Source organism: Aythya fuligula, chromosome 1 (assembly GCF_009819795.1).
Source record: "Aythya fuligula isolate bAytFul2 chromosome 1, bAytFul2.pri, whole genome shotgun sequence".
Taxonomy (NCBI): Eukaryota; Metazoa; Chordata; class Aves; order Anseriformes; family Anatidae; genus Aythya; species Aythya fuligula.
Window position 1 is genome coordinate 153,633,448 of NC_045559.1, and position 20,441 is coordinate 153,653,888.

A 20,441-nucleotide genomic window follows, 5' to 3' on the forward strand; every position below is an offset into this window, starting at 1 on the left:
GACAATCATTCATTTAACAAACTAGGAAAGCTGATTTCAGTTTTTAAGGTTCTAAATTTTTCAACAAGAAAGAATCTGATTTTTCCTCTGTGAAGAAAATTCAACTAAGAATAATGTTCAGGACTTATACATGATTATGATTGATAATATAAGGGCCAAATATATGTCTTGGGAACATCTGTTATACTTACAAAGGTTTACATATTTCTTCTGACTGTAGATCAGCTGTACAGGGAAAACATAACTGTTTATTTAGATATCTATGAAATCCCCTTTGGTCAACTGAGCAATCAGGTATTTACTTACAGAGACAAATGTCAATTTTCCAGACCATGCTACTTGACTGTCAGAAGAAAGGAAACTGAGGGCACTGAATCTTCTTAAATTTCACAGAGTGTGTTAAGCTACTTGTATGACCAAGTGGAGTAGCTATGAGTCTGCATAATTTTTCTTATGACATACTGGAAAAAACAACAGAGACTTTGTGGTATCTATCTACATACAAATACTTATAGTAAGGAGTTTTGTATGAACACAATTATGTACAGCCAGACAATATTTAAGGTGGTAATTAGACAGCATCTTTTAGATCACAGAAGAAGAAATCATCTACTTTTTAATGATCTGGCAAAAATGCAGCAAGGATAAAATAATTAGTAACTATATTTTGACTGCAAAAGAGACATTTTCTGATTTGCATCCAGGTATTAGCTGACAGAACAGAAAATGTTAAGCTGATACCTGAAATTAACGAATGCTTCCTGAGAAGAAGCACAAGAAGCACATGAAATATTTTCTTTACAGAGCTGTTCAAAGATACTGAGCAATTTCTGGAAAAATATTCTGGTGTTCATTATAAGAGTGTATAAGCATGTATAAGAACATTATACATGCTGTGAATTAGCAACATAAATACACTCTCTTAAAAAAGAAAAAGAAAAACAAAACCCACATTTTATATATAATTATGGCAGTCCACCTTAGAGAAGCAATTTCACTTGAAATTAGGAATCCAAAATTTAGGTGTGAATTTGTAGGCATCTATATTTGAGCTAAACATCTAAGCTTCCATCTTTTGTAGCAGAGATCAAAAGCTCTCTTCAATTGATCTCACATCAGCATCTATAATCATCTGTGATATCTCAACATGTCCAAGAAATCCAAGGACTGTCTTAACATAAGACCTATTGGAGACCATGCCCCACTGAACTGCAGCTAAAGCTCAGATGGCATTTCCTAGGGTGCCACAAAGAGCAGAAACCCTCTGTGGTCAGGAATACAAACCAAGCCGTGAGATCAGATCAACAGAACCAGCGAAGAATTATTTCTATCGAGCTTTCTAAACGGAGGTACTTCAGGATTAGTGAGTAACTGTAAAAAAAGAAGTTATTTTCCTATGAGACCTCAATGTTTTGAATCCCAGCAGAAAGAATTTTTACTCTATGAAGCTTTGAGTCATACTGTTATTTAGATGTGCTAGTGCTCAGTGTTTCCTATTGAGTGTCTATATGACTCTGCTCCATTGACTCTCTCATCTTCAGATAGAATAGTATTGATTTTTTCCTGAAGTGCCATTATATTTTTCCTGCACAGGGCTCTGGAAAGAACATAGATAAATGAAGAGGTTTTGTTAATATGAAACTCTGAGGCTATTTTCAGAAGAAACTTGGACGTCGTTTTATGAAGATTTCCTTCTTATAAATAATGCATAGGTAGTCTGCTATGTCATGGAGCTTATTCATCCTTTTAGCTGAAGTAATTGCAAAAAAGGAACATATATCCATAGGTTAAAATGGCACATTGATCAGCTTGGATAAAAGTAGATTTAAGACTCACTAATGGGAGACTCAGCTATGGGGATAGCCTTTATGAAAGAGCAAAAATCTTGGCATGGTATCCAAATAACACTTAAGGCAGCCAAACATCTGTATAGAACCAGACTGTTTAAAAAGCAGGAAAAAAGTCCAGTATGTTGTGTTCTGAGGAGCACTGAAGGCATAATTATGCTGACACAACCAGATTGGGGATTTTCTACATTTTGAAGAAAAATGGTTGCTTTAGCATGTTTTCTGCTGTTTTGTGAGTTTTCTCCCACTTCTTGTGAACAAGCAATTTATGCAGATGTCAGGTACTAAATATTCATACAGCTGAAATGAAACAGATGTATGTTTTACTCTTTGACTTCAAGCAAAAAACAAAGGTGATGGTACAGTCAACATTATGGGAAGATTGTGAAGGCCTTCAAACAAGTTTTGGCCAAGATTTAAAGGAGCACAGATATGTTATGACTCTGAATATCCTTAGGGAGAAGGAGAATGAGGATGAAGTATATGTATGCTATGACTAAATCTTGGATATGAGCTGAGCCACAAGTAATAATATACAGATTATGAAATTTTAACCTGAGAAATAATCAAGGTGTTGCAGAACACTAGTTTGTCACTATAATATTCAAATAATAAAGATGTGTCACTGTAGAATGATGAAGAGATTTTAGTAACGAAGATAATATGTCTCAGAGACATTATCAGGATAAACCCAAGGTAAATCTATTGCAACCTGACTAACACATTGTTGTGGTTCCGCTTGAGTGGGCAGCCGAGCTCCACCACAGCCGCTCTCTCACTCCCCCTCCTCAAAGAGGAATGGGGAGAAAATATGTGAAAAGGGCTCAAGGGTTGAGACAAGGATGAGAAAATCACTCAGTAATTATTGTAATGGGCAAAACAGACTCGGCATAAGGAGATAGTAAGATTTATTGCCTATTACTAACAAGCGAGAGAAGTGAGAAAACAAAGGAAAAAGCAAACCAAAAGCACCTTCCCCCCCCATCCACCCTCTTCCACCTCCTCCCCCCGAGCGGCGCAGGGGAACGGGGGAATGGGGCTTATGGTCAGTCTACAGTACTTCTTCTCTGCCGCTCCTTCTCAGTCACTCTCGTCCCCTGTGCTGTGGGGTCCCACCCACGGGATACAGTCCTTGATGAACTGATCCAGCTTGGGCTTCCCACAGGCAGCAGCTCTTCCAGAACTGCTCCAGATATGGGTCCGTATCACGGGGTCCATCCCTCAGGAGAAAACTGCTCCAATCTGGCTCCCCTACGGGCAGCAGCTCCTGCCGGGTCACCTGCTCCTGCGTGGTCTCCTCTCCACGGGCTACAGGTCCGGCCCGGAATCTGCTCTGGCAGGGGTCTTCCACAGGCGGCAGCCTCCGTCGGTGCAGGGCCACCTGCTCCACCGTGGTCTCCTCCACGGGCTGCAGCGTGGAACCCTGCTCCACCGTGGTACTCCATGGGCTGCAGGGGGACATCCTGCTTCACCATGGTCCTCACCACAGGCCGCAGGGGACTTCTGCTCCGGCGCCTGGAGCACCTCTCCGCCTCCCTCTACACTGACCTTGGCACCTGCAAGGCTGTTTTCTCACTCCCTTGACTATCCTGGCTGCTGTGTGGCGCAGCGTTTTTTTTCCCTGTATTAAATATGCTCTCACAGAGGCGCAAACAACATCGCTTATTGGCTCAGCTCTGGAAAACAATGGGGCCCTTCCCAAACATGGGGCAGCTTCTAGATCTTTCTCACAGAAACCACCCCTATGGCCCCCTGCTATCAAAACCTTGCCACGTAAACCCACTACACATATGAGTCTGCTCTCAGGGCCCACAGTAGTCTGGGTAGACCCAGCAAAACTTACTCTTAAAATGTGGTGACATCTTAAGAGACATCTCAGACATCCTAGACTGAGAGTTTTTGTGCTCTCTGTGGTTGGTTTGCAGAAGGTATTGTATTGGGTTTACAGGGCAAGGTTTTTGGTGGGGAGAGGGGAGAGAGGAGGGATGGCCTCTCTGAGAAGAGTCCAGCAGCTGCCCCATGTCAGATCAGAGCCAGCTCCAGCCGGCTCCAAAGGGACCTGCTACTAACCAGAGCCGAGCCAGTGAGCAATGTTGGTTGGGCCTCTGTGAGAGCAGATTTAAGAAAGGGAAAAAAAGCTGCTGCCCTTGGACAAGAGCACAAGCAGGAGCAGGGGATCTAGGGGAGCCCATGGGGGACCTTTGCTGGAGCAGTTTGCTCCTGACAGATGAACCACGTGGTGTGGACACATGTTGGAGCAGTTCTTGAAGAGCTGCTGCCTGTGGGCAGCCCCCACAGTTCGGGAAGGATGGCATCCCATGGGAGGGATCCCACGTGGAGCAGGGCCAGGGAGTGACCGTGAAGGAGTGGCAGAGATGAAGCATTAGCAACTGACTGCAGCCCCCATTGCCATTTCCCCTGTGCCACTCAGGGGGAGGACATAGAAGAAGGTGGGAAGGTGTTTTTAGTTTGCTTTTACTTTCTCACTTCCGTAGCTTGTTAGTAATAAGTAATAAATTATATTAATCTCCCAATGCTGAGTCTGTTTTGCCCATGCTGGTAATTGTTGAGTGATCTCTGTGTCCTTATCTCAGCCTTTCAGCCCTTTTCATTGTATTTTCTCCCCCTTTCCCTTTGAGGAGGGGGAGTGAGAGAGTGGTTGTGGTGGAGCTCAGTTGCCCAGCTGTGTAAAACCACCACAGGTACCCTGTCAGAATGGCTGCAAGTGTTAGATGAGGAAGCTATGTAAGCTGGTTTTGATGATGTTTAGTCCTTTTTTTTTTTTTTTTTTTTGAGCAGAGAAACTCAGGTCTGATACAGAGCATGCAGATTATGCAGATTCCTCTAGATGGAAGGGCCTTGGGGTCTAACCTTCTAGACCATTGCTACTTTTTGAAAAGCATCTCCAAATGTTTAGGCTGTCAGGAACATGATTTTCCCTGAGGCAAAATAAGGACCTCTTGTAGCTGCTGTTCAGGGACATGACAACAACAAAACATGAGCAGTGTATGAAGCTTAGAGATTTGTAGTCAGACTTTCTAAACAGCCAGTGCTGAATATAGACTGCAGAGAAATATCAAGGAAACAGAAAAGGATTCCAGCCTCAGGATGAATTGGAGGATCTTATCATAATAGTATCTGTTTAATGTGCACTGTGTTGAAAGAGTCAACTACAATCAACACACAAACAAGAAAAGTCAATGGCCTTGGAGCAAAGATGCTCTGTTTTATGCAATGGCACATGCTTGTCTGCTGGCAGCTGGTGAAGTATGTCTGTCAGAGAAGAGGAAGAGCATCTTTGGTCAGAGACTAGCCAAGCTGGTGAAGAAGAGGGCTTTAAACTAGGAAAGGTGGGGGAAGGAGAGAGTTACAGAGACTACCCAGCCAGCAAAACAAGGCTCAAGTGGGGATAACTCCAGCAGGCAAGGAAGTGTCTACAAGACATGACTATGGGGTATATATCCTCTTGCAGCAGTGATACTGGTATGCTTTAATACTTCTCTGAAGTGCCTGCACACCAATGCACATATCGTGGGAAGTAAACAGGAAGAATTAGAGATCTGTGTGCAGTTGCAAGGCTTTGATTGTTATTGTAGTTACAGGAACATGGTGGGATAGCTCTCGTGACTGGAATGCTGCCATGGATGGCTATGTGCTTTTTAGGAAAGACAGACCAGGAAGGTGAGGAGGTGGACTTACGCTTTATGAGAGAGCACATCTGGAATATATGCAGCGCTGCCTACAGGTAGATGACAAGTGAGTCAAGTGCGTATGGGTAAGGATAAAAGAGCAGGCTAATATGGGTGACACTGTTGTGGGTGTTTACTACAGGCCACTTACAGATAGCTGTAAGTAGCTTCGTGATCACAGACCCTGGTTCTCATGGGGAATTCAACCACCCTGATACCTGCTGGAAGGACAGTGCAGCTAGGCACAAACAGTCCAGGAGGTTCCTGCAGAGCATTTACAATAACATTTGACATAGGTGGTGGATGAGCCAATGAGGAGAGATGTGCTGCTGGACTTTATACTAACAAACAAAGAGGGGCTGGTTGGAGATGTGGATGTTGGAGTTATCCTTGGCTTCTGTGACCATGAAATGCTGGAGTTCAGGATCCTGAATGGAGGAGGCAGGGCAATAAGTAAGATTGCAAACCTGAACTTCAGGAGAATAAACTTTGGTCTTTTCTGGGACCTACTTGGAAAAATGCCATGGGCTAGGGCCCTAGAAAGAAGGGGGGTCCAAGAGAGCTGGTCAGTATTCAAGCACCACTTCCTCCAGGCTCAATATCAGCGTATCCTTATGAGTGACAAGTCAAGCAAAGGGGGCAGGGGACCTTCATGGATGAGCCAGGAGCTCCTGGCAAAACTCAAACACAAGGAAGAGAAAAGAAGACTACAGGCCAGTCAACCTCACCTCCATCCCTGGAAAGGCGATGGAACAGCTCATCCTGAAGGCCATCTCTAAGCATATGGAAGAGAAGAAGGTGATCAGATAGCATAAATTCATTAAGGGGAAATCAATCTGTTATCCATCTGTGATGTAATTACTGGCTGGGTAGATGTGGAGAGAGCAGTGGATGTTGTCTACCTTGAATTCAGTAAGGCTTTTGACACTGTTTCCCACAACATCCTCATAGGTAAGCTCAGGAAATGTGGGTTAGATGAGTGGACAGTGAGGTGGATTGAGAACTGGCTGGATGGCAGAGCTCAAAGTGCAGTGCTTAGTGGTGCAGTTTAGTTGCAAGCCTGTGGCTAGTGTTGTCACCCAGGGTTTAGGACTGTGTCCAGTCTTGTTTGACTTACTCATCGATGACCTGGATGAAGGGATAGAGTGCAAGTTTGCACTCAGCAAGTTTGCTGACATCACAAATCTGGGAGGAGTGGCTGATACAGCAGAAGGCTGTGCTGCCATTGATAGAGACCTGGACAAGTTGGAGAGCTGGGCAGAAAGGAACCTCATGAAGGTCAATGAAGGCAAATGCAAAGTAATGAACCTCATGAGGAGTAACCCCAAGCACCAGTACTGGTTGGGGGTTGACCTGTGGAAGGCAGCTCTATGGAGAAGGACCTGAGAGTCCTAGTGACAGCAGGTTAACCATAAGCCAGCAATGTGCCATTGTAGCTGAAAAGGCCAATGATGTCCTGGGGTGCATTAGGAAGTATGTTGCCAGCAGGTCAATGGAGGTGATCCCCTCAGCCCTGGTGAGGCCACACCTGGAGTACTGTGTCCAGCTCTGGGCTTCCCAGTACAAGAGGAACATGGAGCTACTGGACTGAGTCTAGTGGAGAGCTATGAAGTTGATTAGGGAACTGAAGCATCTCTCATATGAGGAAAGGTTGAGAGAACTGGGCCTGTTTTGCCTGGAGAAGAGAAGATTGAGAGGGGATCTTATCAATGTATATAAATGTCTCAAGGGAGAGTACAAGGAGGATGGGACCCAGTGATAGAAAAAGAAGCAACACAAATTGATACACAGAAAGTTCCATCTGAATATGAGGAAAAACTTTACTGTGAGGGTGACAGAGCACTGGAAAAGGTTGTCCAGAGAGGCTTTGGAGTCTCCTTCTCTGGAGATATTTAAAACTTGTTTGGGCATGATCCTGTGCAATGTTCTGTATGTGACCCTGCTTGAGCAGGGAGGGTTGGACTGGATTATATCCAGAGGTCCCTTCCAACTTCAACCGTTCTGTGATTCTGAGCTGACATATGGCTGAGCCTATATGTCTTTGGTTGGAAGTACAAGGATAGAAGAGGTACATATGGCACCTCTATAATTTTGTCTTAATATTGATGTGTACCTGCCAGGAGTGGAAGACAGAGGGTTTGTCTCTTCTACAGAAATGAAAGACAAATGTGAACTCTAGTAATAAGCCCTGACTGTCTCCACTGATTAATTGTTAACTCATTGGCTTTTTCTTGGACTGCTACAACTTGTTCTTTGCAGAATGAAAGGACTGCAAAGAAGGTAGATCTCAGCAGTATAGAAATTAATCAGTCTGGCCTCAGGTCAGGCACTGCTCCTTTCCCCTATTTTATTTATCAGTGTAACTGCAACCGTGAAGAAGATTTCTCAGAAGAATAGTGCTGAATAGGAGATGCATATTTGTAGGAAAGAGATATTGGGCAGAACCTTCAGTACTACATCAAGTGAAGAATGGAAGGATAAACCATAAAAAAAAAAATTAGGAAGTTTATGATATATTTTTCTGCTGATGTGTTAAATTGAAGACTTCATCATTCACATATGAGCATGCTTATTTATTTTTATAGAATTATTATTTTGGAAAGCATAAATTTTTGCTCACTTAATTTTGTATCCATGTGCACAGGAATATATGGTCTATGTGTTATACTAAACATATTTTTCTCAAATAAATTTAAATGTCTAGTTTTAGCTGGTATAATACAAAGCATCATTGTGCAACACAGAGACAAAGTGATAGTGCAGTTTAATGGAAGTGACTTTTGGAAATGGGCAATTTACAGAAATATGTGAAACAGGAGAGGGATGGATATTGGATTAAATGGTCTCTGGGGCTTCTGCCCACAAAGAGGATGAGATTAGTAAGACTTCCTTGAAAAAGAAGCTGTTTGTTGTTATTTGTTCCATTCCTTTGAAGAGAATATACAATATTATACGTACAGTATACAGCAATATACAAAATGGCCCTAAATGATACTGAACACAACATAGAGCATCTTTCCAGACATCAGACAGATTTTCAGGTAGGAAAAGCTACATGTCAATGGTGAAAAATAATCTGTGTGTATGGGGGTGTTGCAGGCATGACATTATTAGTGCATCATCATTTTCCCATTGTAAAAAAGTACTGACTGACTTGTGGAAAAATAGCTGTGATTCCTAGTCACCACATTTTCAGCAGATGCAGTCAAATGCAAGACACAAAATGTTTTGAAGAAAGAGAAAATAGCATGATTTCAGCATCGTGCCTGAAGCTTTCTGAATAGAGTCTCAGAATATTTGACAAGCGTGGTTCTTCTCCTGCATTAGGTCTGCAATTGCATTCTGTGCACTCCATTACATCCAGCAAGGTATCTGTCATTTTCACTGAAGCTTTAAGTGGTCAGTATGTATAAGGGGAAAAATTAGACAATAGATGACTGATGCAAAGTCTGCTCATATATCATCTTTATAGATCTGACATGACAGACATAGAAGATCACAGCGCTGAACCCAAAGACTTTGCCTTCTCATACTTCTCTTTAATAATAAAACACTTCTATGTGCTCAGACCTGAAAAAAAGAGGGATATAGCCTAGAAAGCAAGGAAATCACATTTCAGGAGAGTAATGGTCTGCACAGAAAATACAAAAGCACCTCAAACATAGACAGCTCTGTTATCTATGAAAATACAGCAAAATAAATTTCATTGACATAATTTGATTTCTGTTTTTCAAGATTTGAAAAAATACTGGCTAAGATTTCTCTTAGAAGAAAAAGTTTAGAGTGCAAATGAAATTTCTGTGATTTATTAACCTTTAGAGCAAATAAAATATTTCTGAAGGATAGGACAGACAGCCTGCTCTATTACAAATGAGTAGTGAGATGAGCTCGTGCCAAGGTGATGTCATTGGATTCTGGCAGGGAATGCAGCTTCCTGACTAATGGAAAAGCTGTGAGATCCGAGCAAGTTAAAAGGAAAAGGAAATACACCTGAGTCTTTGGTGAGCTTTTAATGAAAATATTTTTTGTTTCTTTTTTGAGGTAAGGACTGAGTCTGCTGAAGCAGGCCTTTGATTCCCAAAATATTTGGCTGATACACTCCTCGATCACTGCTGCCAGAACAAAGTCTCATTGCACAGGATGTAGACTACTTTTAAAATCTGAGTACCTTCATGGAGGTTGAAAGTAAAAAGTGTCTTGAAGGAAATCCAGGAAGAATATTAACCTCAGCCTCCTGCCTTTTATCCCCACATTTTTTCCAGCTATGGAAGCTTCCTTACAAGCAATGGAAACTCACTGACTCAGGTGGCAGTCTGGTCAGCACATAACTGACTGCTGAGAGATCAATGCAGGTGGAAACTCCTAATGTAGAGAACCTGGCAAGCTGTTGACTTTAGATTTTGAACTGCAGTGCACTGCTGAATATTAAGGAAAAGATATTAATTGTTGACTGCTGGCTTAACAGAACCTGTTACTGAATTCAAAGGACCTTATTAGTGTGGGGTTCAGGGGTGGCAGTGATCTGTGTACACACATGCACTAAAAATGGAAAGGAGGTTATGGGTATCATTAACTCTGTTTATCTTTGTGTCAGACTCCAGACAAAACTCCATCAAACTGAGGTCTGCTAATCAGAGGCTGTCCAATGTAATGATATTTCCCCAGAGTAGCTATTAAAGGAGGTTAAATGGAGCATTTTCTGTATTCATTTCAAACACATTGTGCTTCAGTCTGATTTAAACAGATCAAAATGTATGTTAATATGGGGAATCATGGATGAGACACAAGCAGAAATTACTAGACATACTCTGCAGGATTTTTCTTACAGAGCTGCCATTAATTTTCAGAAATCTGTTTTCCTCAAGGCTCTTACAACTATTGATTTGGAGTTTACTAAATGGTATCTTTCTCCTTGTTGCATGATTTTTAAAAACTTCTAGTTTGTTTAACTAGACCAAGGATTCAAAGGCAGCCTAAAGAACTGTTGAATGTACAAATGCAATTTCTAGTGGTCTGGACGATCTTTCTTAAAGCCCGTACAGAAGATTTTCCCCCTGCTTGTGACAGCAACAGAGAAGGCGCAACTCACACAGTACCTTTGCCGACACCTGCATGCTGTTCTCTTGCATGTTCATGATGGCTTCAGAAATCTTGACATCAATAGGATCCATGACTGATTCAATGTTGAATGGTCCCTCTAATCTCTCCGCTACCAGAAGCATAGCATCTGTTGAAACACAAAGCAGCCATTCCCTTAAAGAAGGGATACTTTCAGGTGCCTCAGGCAGACTGAATGCTCCAAGCAGGAGCCCTGGGGATTTATGGTAGCAGGACCATGAAACCTGCCTGCAGTGCAGCTCCCTAGCTAGCAAAACCATCTTCCCTTTACATTGCCACCACAGAAAGAGGAATAAAGACTCAAAAAGTTAGATTAACAATAGTTGCCATAGCATTATTGAGCTTGCAATGCAGTTATTTTATACAGCATCGCACCACGTGGAGCAGTCATTGTTCTAGAGTGTGCTCGTGTGATCTCTGTCCCAAGAAAAAAGCAGGATGATAGAAATGAATCCCTGAGGTATGTTCTTAGAGTTTGTATGAGATGATGAAAACTTTGATATGATATATCAGGGTGTTATAATTAAAGCAGCTGTTCTTTCTGACCTTAATGATCTCATTTTCTTGCAATATGAACAGCAGATGAATATTGGATTTCTGCCATAGTATATAGGTATAAACCATGTTTGCCCTGCTATGTTTTCAAAATGTGGTTGAAAGTTGTATGCAAGAAAATACTTCCTTTGTTTTGGAATTTAAAAACAATTGTTTGCTTAGTTTGGTTTTGAGTCCCTCTCAAAAACAATTTTAGCTAATATTGCTCACTAACAAGTAAAAACAAAGCAACTTTAAAGAAATTAATAACTGTAAAAAACATTTTGCCATACCTCACATGTCTACACATGGACAAAGCTAAGCCGCAATTTCTGAGATGTGATAAACTTGCATTTATACTATACCTTTGAACATTATATTTGATTCTTCTCGTATGTTAGTATTTAAGACTTTCTAGCACCCAAGTAGGTTTAAACAGATACCATCTGCAATTTTAACGTGATAAACAAAAACCTTCACATGCTGCCTTCTTTATCCCTCAGACTTAGGCTCCCAAAGGTACTAAACAGGCTTCCTCCCAAAACAGACTCCTCTTGTGATTTGCTGCCATAAGTACTAGTCTTATAGCAGCTTCGCAGAGAAGGCATATAGCACCCCATTGTCCTGTGTTAGCTCTGCATTTTTCTGGAGAGTCCTGGGTCTCCTTTCCAGCCTGCGTGGCTATCTCTTTCCTTCCCACAGAAACGTGTCTGTGGATGTATAGGAAGAAGAGGCTGGTGTCTCACCCTAGGATCTGAGAAGCAAACTCCCATGCGCAGCCTGACCTGAGGGTTATGGTATGCTAACAGTTTATACGCAGTCAATGCATGCCTAAAAATCCCACTGAAATAGAAACTACTTAGCATTTTGTACCTGAGTGCTTCTGTAAGTTTGGGTCTAATATTTCTCTGTACTTTTAGGCTAGTAAGAGGGAACTGCCTGTTGTTTGGAGTGTGGTATATAAAACTTGTCACTAACTGTGAGAAATGGTGAGATGGTAGCAATTCAGCTTCGAACAGTGGTGTTATTTTGGCTATACATTATTTTAAAATTATTTAGTTTAAACAATTTTTGGGGGACCACTGAGAAAACAACACCTAACTCTGACAGAGGAACGAAAACAGCTTTTAAACATAAGAAGAAATATACATACACAGATGCACACATAAACACATGCACACACTTAAAGGTCTCTGCAGTAAATTAGCAGTTTTTCCACATTTTTATGGCAAAAGTCTTGGTGGCTACATTTTGGTGGTTTTGGCTTAGTTTGGGCTTAAGTTTGAGACTGGGGTTAATGCATGAAATAATCAGGTTTTATTTATTCATTGCAGGAATAGCCCACAGCTTAATTTAGGGAGACATTCCTCTGCAGCAGCACAGTTTAGTTTGGGAACTACCAAGCTGGACAAGTCTCGTGTTCAGATCAAGTACATGTTGGAGATAATGGACTGTGTATGTTGAAGTAGAGATCAGTAAATAGGCAATTGTTGGCATGAGAAGGGAGCTGGAGACCCTTCATGAACATGAATCTACTTATTGTTACTTCTGATGGTAGGAAGCACTATTTCTGAGTTAAATTTTGAAGCAGAATCTCATCTGTGTTACAGAAAAGTGCGTTATCCTTGACTGAACAAGAACCACATCTTTAATTGTCAGAATTATCTTACCTAAAGCAAAGTGCCTTCAACTTCAAAATGAATAGTATGAAGAGATGCAAACTCAGATATATTATTAACAATTTAAAAGTATCCACAGATTCACAGTTAAGAGATACTTCTGTATAGCAGCAGTCTGCATTTTTGTTTTGGGGCTGGGAGGTGGTGTTAAAGTAGAGCCTTTACAGGGACCTATTTGAAGAAGCAGAGGCTGATAAATTACATAAATGTTGGAATGAGAGAGATTTGAAAGGATAAGGTAAAACAGGTTAATTCTGCAACATTATTTCTGAGACTGGCTCAAGTAGCTGTGCTTCTAGTTAGGGCTCATTTTAGGGCTCGGCTCAGACTAGAAGGCTTAGTCAATTACAAAATTTAGACAAACTCTTGTACAAACTGAAAGCAAATGTTTTTCAAGGATTTATAGAGTATATCTATTTTTTTTTTTTTTTGTTTTCAAGCAGATGTGTGAGTCCATGGCTGATTTAGTGGTGGCTAGACTGCTTAATTACTCCTGTCTCCTTCTGGTAGCTCAGCCAAGCAGAACAGCAAGTGATGTTCATATGAACTCCAACATGATTTTCTTAGTCTCTGAGTGAGCTTTTCCTGCTACCCTTAATCTAACCATTGCTGTCCCTAATATTAAGTTAAAATTATCCAGATGATATCTGACAGCTATAGACCCAAATAAGCTTTGAACAACAAAAAAGCCATATTATTGAGAGCGTGCAAGCCTCTTGGGAACATAATTACTACTGTAGTTTTTGAGATAGCTCTCAGACTAAAATTCAGACTGAATTTCTCATCCTTAATGTTGATCTCCAGCAAATAAAAATAAAAACACAAAAAACAATTTCTGGGTTAATTCCTCATTTAGAAAATACTTCCTTGGTTCTTTAGGTTGTATCCTTTTGTTTGCTAGCCGTAACCTAGCCATAATCCTCCTCACCTTGTTATTCACTTGCACAATTCTGCATGAACACATGCAATACATGCACACAACACATCCTATGAAAATTAATGAAATAAAAGCTCTTAGATTGAATATAGTGAAAATCAGATGAAATTAATGACATGAGATTTATGAAAAGTCAGTCAAAATGATGTAATAGTTCTTCACAATCTATAGCTCTTAAAATCTATAATCATATAACAACATACACACCACTCTGTTGTCCCAAGCTTCTTTTTTTTTTTTTCTCCTAAAAATGCTGTGAATACTATTACAGGACAAGCTGGAAAGCTTTCAAAATGAAGTTAAGAAAATCTATATGTCTTAGTCTTAAATCTTAATTCTTGGGAACAGGACACTTGAACCCGAATAAAACCTAATTCAGTTCAGTAGTACGCTGTGTGGGTTTAAAAAATTGCTCAGTAAGTTCATATGTTAGATAGTGGGAGCTTAATTATGGCTTGTGTGATAAAAAAATGAAAACTGATAAATTATTCGATTGCCATAAATTTGGTCTGTTTTGTTCAATTATGTATATTTAATTTTATAACTTTTATGTTTTTCAAAATCTGCTTTGCTTAGGCTAAAAACGTCTTCGTTCTCCATACACTACAGCACCTGACAAAGAGCTGGCATTTATCTGCAGGGTGAGTCATTGAAGAATTCTGTCAAGGAAAGTCATTCTTGCTTCATGGGTTTGTTAGCATCTTGGAAACAAAAAGCATGGCTAATTGCTCACTTGAGGACATGGGCTCATAAAATAGCCCTGAGAAAGGTGTAGAGCACATGGCACACTACACTCAACTCTCAGTGCCACAGCGTTTGCTACTAGGTGCATGCTGCTGATACCAAAAGTAATGTTTTCTTGCTTATGTTACATTTCCTTCAGGGAAGGTTTTCGGAAAGCTTTCTAGTAAATTACAGGTTACAGGAGAAGGGGCAAGGACACTGATGGTAAGGACACATGAGATGTCTGATAATTGAAAAAAAAACAGCCCAAACCAGACTGAAATAGAAAAGTTCCTTTAAAATCTTCTTTCTCTTGCCACCTTCTTATCATTAAGAAAATGTTAGAAAATGAAGTTTTCTTTTCAGTGCTTTGTTTCTTGTTCCTTTAAAGACTCAGGCAATTGGAAAGGAAAGGCATTTTTTTTTTTTTGTCTGTTAGTTTGGCTATAACATCTTCTTTTTCCTTTCATGCACATCTCTGTTATCCTACTTTTACATTATCAGTGAAATCCCAACAGTGACTGAGCTTTCCCCAGGGAAATCCAGAAATGTGTCTGTGGATTAATTGTCTAAAAACATATTTTCTTTACAGAGACAAGAAGTGCTAAATTACTGAATTGCATATCCTTCGTGAAATCCTAAGGTATATCTTGTTTCAAGGAAAAGTGGAGAAAGATCTCATCTTTTTTTTTTTTTTTTTCCAGGAGGTTACTATTTTTTCTAGTCCCATATATTTGATCCAACATTAACGAAGGAATGTGAAACATTTGTTCACATAGTCTCTTGTGAAAAAATGTAAGGATTAATTTTATTTGGCAAGCTTCAAAGGATTTGTCTATGCACAAGCCTATGGACTGCATGAGAAGAGAGATGAATGAGTTGTAAACAGACTAAGAGACTAATTGTGGTTTACCATGACCTTGAGAGTGGCAAAGGCAGTTTTAGAAAAGGATATAACTGTAAATATGCTGGACTGCTAAGCATTGCTCATTCAATACCTTCGATACCTTCAATACATTCAATACCTTCCCAACCTTCTGACCAAGGGCAAGGAAAGGCAGAAGTCTGAGTTGTATTTACTGAATCATGTAGGTAAAACTCAGTGAATTTTCCATCATGACACTGAATATAAATAATGGCCATAAAATCTTTAGAGCGTTGGATGGTAAATTAATGAAACAAAATAAACAAAAATTGAAAAGTGAATTATAGGTACATATTGACTTTTTGGAAATATAATAACAGTGGAAAGGAGTCTGTGTAATTCTCTGCCAAAACTCGTATTGCTAGATTATGATTTACTAAAAAAATTCAGGCAGGGGAAAGTAAAACTCCACCTCATGCTTAATGAGGTGTTGAGAACTTTTTCCTCATAAAACCAGAGTAAAGCACGGCAGTGATACCTATACTACTATTTTTACTAGGGTCCACATTCCCCTTTTCACATTTTTCATTCATATGAGAACACTATATGGTTCCATTCTGATGAGGCTTAATTGACAGATTTCTCCTCTACCTATCATTAAACTCCACGGAAGTATTGGCATGCAACACTGAAATACCCAGTTTTCCCTTGAAGACTTCCTATTTTTTTTTTTTCCCCAGGGGGTTACTTTTCTTAAAACTCATGTTTGCAACAGTGTAAACTGTTATCTTTATTCACGGCAACATCACTGCTCCCTCAAAAAAGAAAAAATGAATTGTCAATGTTAAGAGTGAGCTAACTTTTTCTTTACCCAATAATAATGGAGAACTTACCACTTGCACTATGATGGTGTCTAACTTTCGCTTTTATGTAGAACAGCACAAAAAATCAGTTTAATACAACATATGTATGAAAAAGATATTGACAGGCAGGTGTCATCTTCTTGTAGCTGATAGCAACAAAATTAATTTTGTAGGTTGAACAGTAGGTTCTCTAGCTTTTTGAGCATTTCACATAACATAGACTTTTCTCCCATGTATTCAAAAAAATAACCATATTAAAGTGATTTCACTTCTTTGTCTTTCAATAATTTTGAGCAATTCTAAATAATTTAGTGAGATGTTGTTAGAGTATGTCTTATTTTGTTCACTTATGCAAAAACAAAGGAGCAAAGACTATGCAAAATGATAATCCTTTTCTACTATTATGACTCTACTACCCTATGGGAGCTGAATGCAAGATGTTCGGAACAAGACTTTTAGCAAATGTTGTTGCCAAATGTTGTTGAGAATTCTGTCTGAATGTTTGACATGAATCAATGAATAAAATGCAGCACATTTATAAAATCTTTGTCTTATTGCTTCTTCCTTATGCCAAGAGATGTTTAAACGGTTCCATCATCAGGCACAGAAATTATAGCTAGTAAATAAAATAAATCTCATTGATACATGCCCGTATGCTTCCTGCTATAGCCTATTCTTTAAATTTGTATTAATATATACCGATCTGTAATTCTTTCAAGATATGCAGTTTGAAATACTGAAAAAACATACATCTTTTTGACTTTACTTTGATGAGACATTCTCACGTAGTTGAAGATAGTAAATTACAGTCTTAAAATTCTTATTTAATGCATCCTTATCTTAGAAAAACTATCCTGAGTATATTTTTTTGTTATCTTGATAGTCATAGACAGTAGAACTTCAAAGATCTTTTCAGCCTATCCACTGCCAATGTAGAATGACTGTCTACAGCATACATTTTTATATTGTATATTATAATTATAGTATACATTTATATATTGTATATTATAAAATATATATATTTATACAGCATACCTTGTGATCTGTCCAGTACAATTTTAAAATAGCTTAGATATGTTTATCCCACCTTTATTTTTTAGGGAGACATTATACCGTCTACCTCACCTCACTATATTTCTCCAGTTATGTAGTGTATTTTTTTCTGCTTAATTTCACTCAGTTCTTTCTTATCATCTTAAACAGTACTATTCTTTCCTTCTTGTGCTTTTTAAATCTCTCAGATATTTACAGACATCTAATATGTCTTCCTTTAGTTTGTGCTAAATCACACTTTCCATGCTTACTTTTTTACTTTTTAAAATATATTTTTTAAACTATTTCCTTGGGTATTTTGCTCTTTTCTTTATTTCAGTTTAAAAGAGCTCACTGGTATTGTGATGAATAAATGAATGAATAAAAATGAATAAAACCTTTAAAGTAGGAATTCATTAATGTTGTTTTGCAGGTACCTTTTTGGCCCAAATGTTTGACTCAGAAAATCATCTCAATTCTCTTGATTCTTCTGATTTCCTTATCTTCTTTTCACAACTGATTTATAATTCATAACTCCCATGTCTGTCTTGACATGTTACATCAAGTGTCTCCTCATATACAGAATTTACTGTGATTATACTTTCTGCACTGGTTTTCATTCTATTCACTAGTATTTTGTGCTGTAGAACTTTTTCCAAACTTGATAGAATTTATGGCACACTTTTGAAAACATTATTTATGATCTATCTAGTATGTCTTCTCGAGAAATGATGCTTTTTCACTTTTATAAGCAATTTGTTTCAAGAAAATCTTTGGTTATTTCAAAAATAAATTCAACCTTTAGTGACATCTAGTCTACGCATAATCACTCCGCTAATAAGTGTTCTATGACAATATCCTCTTTTGTAAGAACCTAGCTTAAACCTAACAAACTTGTCTTATTGTCTCTTTACTGAGAATAGTTATGGAAGAACACTTATCCTCATCCTGTTTTTTCTTTCCTTGAATACAGAATCACAGAATCACAGAATTTTCTAGGTTGGAAGAGACCTCAAGGTCATCGAGTCCAACCTCCAACCTAACGCTAACAGCCCTCCACTAAACCATATCCCTAAGCTCTACATCTAAGCGTCTTTTGAAGACTTCCAGGGATGGTGACTCCACCACTTCCCTGGGCAGCCTGTTCCAATGCCTCACAACCCTTTCAGTGAAGAAGTTCTTCCTAACATCTAACCTAAAACTCCCCTGGCTCAACTTAAGCCCATTCCCCCTCGTCCTGTCACCAGGCACGTGGGAGAACAGGCCAACCCCCACCTCGCTACAGCCTCCCTTGAGGTACCTAAAAAGAGCGATAAGGTCACCCCTGAGCCTCCTCTTCTCCAGGCTGAACAAGCCCAGCTCCCTCAGCCGCTCCTCGTAGGACTTGTTCTCCAGGCCCCTCACCAGCTTCGTCGCCCTTCTCTGCACCCGCTCAAGCACCTCGATGTCCTTCTTGTAGCGAGGGGCCCAAAACTGAACACAGTACTCGAGGTGTGGCCTCACCAGAGCTGAGTACAGGGGGACGATCACCTCCCTAGCCCTGCTGGTCACGCTGTTCCTGATACAAGCCAGGATGCCATTGGCCTTCTTGGCCACCTGAGCACATATTCAGCCGACTATCCACCATCACTCCCAGGTCCTTCTCTGCCTGGCAGCTTTCCAACCATTCCTCTCCCAGCCTGTAGCTCTGCTTGGGGTTATTGCGCCCCAAGTGCAGGACCCGGCACTTGGCCTTGTTAAACTTCATGCAGTTGACCTCAGCCCATCGGTGCAGCCTATCCAGATCCTCCTGCAGAGCTTTCCTACCCTCAAGCAGATCAACACACGCACCTAACTTGGTGTCATCTGCGAACTTACTGAGGGTGCACTCAATGCCCTCGTCCAGATCATCGATGAAGATATTAAAGAGGACCGGCCCCAGCACCGAGCCCTGGGGGACGCCACTAGTGACTGGCCTCCAACTGGACTTGGCTCCATTCACCATGACTCTTTGGGCCCGGCTATCCAGCCAGTTTCTAACCCAACGAAGCGTGCGCCAGTCCAAGCCAAGAGCAGCCAGTTTCCCGAGGAGAATGCTGTGGGAGACGGTGTCAAAAGCCTTGCTGAAGTCAAGGTAGACCACATCCACAGCCTTTCCCTCATCCACCCAGCGCGTCACTCTGTCATAGAAGGAGATCAGGTTCGTCAGGCATGACCTGCCTTTCATAAAGCCATGCTGACTGGGCCTGATCGCCTGCTTCCCCTGCAAGTGTTGCATGATGGCTCTCAGGAGGATCTGCTCCATGAGCTTTCCTGGCACTGAGGTCAAACTAACAGGCCTGTAGTTTCCCGGGTCTGCCCTCCGGCCCTTCTTGTAGATGGGCGTCACGTTTGCTAGCCGCCAGTCGATTGGGACCTCCCCTGATAGCCAGGACTGTTGATAAACGATGAATACTTACTGCTCCATAGTCTCTCGCTACTGCCAAATGTAGAGAAACTTGCGTGCTGTGTCAAGATAATCAACATTTTTCTAGCCCTTCATAGAGTTAGATGTGTGGAGAGCCACCTGGATGATGAAAGGTTTGAAGAACTTGGATAAGGAAAGGCTGAATGGACTGGGTTTGCTCAGCCACCAAAAAGCAGGTTCAGTTGAGATTTATCACAGTCTTCAGTGCCTAAAAGGTAGATTCAGAGAAGGTGGGGGAACTTCACATGGGTGTGGAGTGACAGGACAAGATGCAAATTTCTATTTGTCTATAAGAAAAATATTCACCATGTGAACAACTAAACACCTGAGGATCTCCACAGGTCCCTTCCTAAATCAGTCTTTTTTCCATGACTCTGTGGCTAGGCTTCAATTCACTTCAGCTAACTAGGAGTTAAGTTTACAGCCTGAGTTGTAAAAAGTTTATGATTTTGTTCCAAAGACTTTTTAAAAGACTTCACAGGAGTCTATGCTTAAGATTTCACTGTTGTAACCTTTTCATAAATGATCTGTGATCTGGGAATAGGGGTAAATTATCAGGTGAGAGTGCACGAGTGCACAGGTAAGATGAAGACTGTTACAGAAAATACAAGAAGGACCTCATAGTTCTGTGTGACTGAGCAGTAAAAAGGCATCAAGTGATGAGTACAAGAAAAAACTCAAATACCTTTTTAGGCAATGATGGGCTCT

General features: G+C 40.4%; 1 protein-coding gene across 1 annotated transcript in view; it reads right to left on the reverse strand.

Annotated features, from left to right (window-relative positions):
* GPC6 (glypican 6) overlaps positions 1-20,441 on the reverse strand; it is an 812,936-nt gene that overhangs the window by 62,578 nt on the left and 729,917 nt on the right. Inside the window, exon 5 of the mRNA XM_032203753.1 lies at positions 10,633-10,763. Coding sequence (XP_032059644.1) covers positions 10,633-10,763 — 131 coding nt within the window. The remainder of the gene's footprint in view (positions 1-10,632; positions 10,764-20,441) is intronic.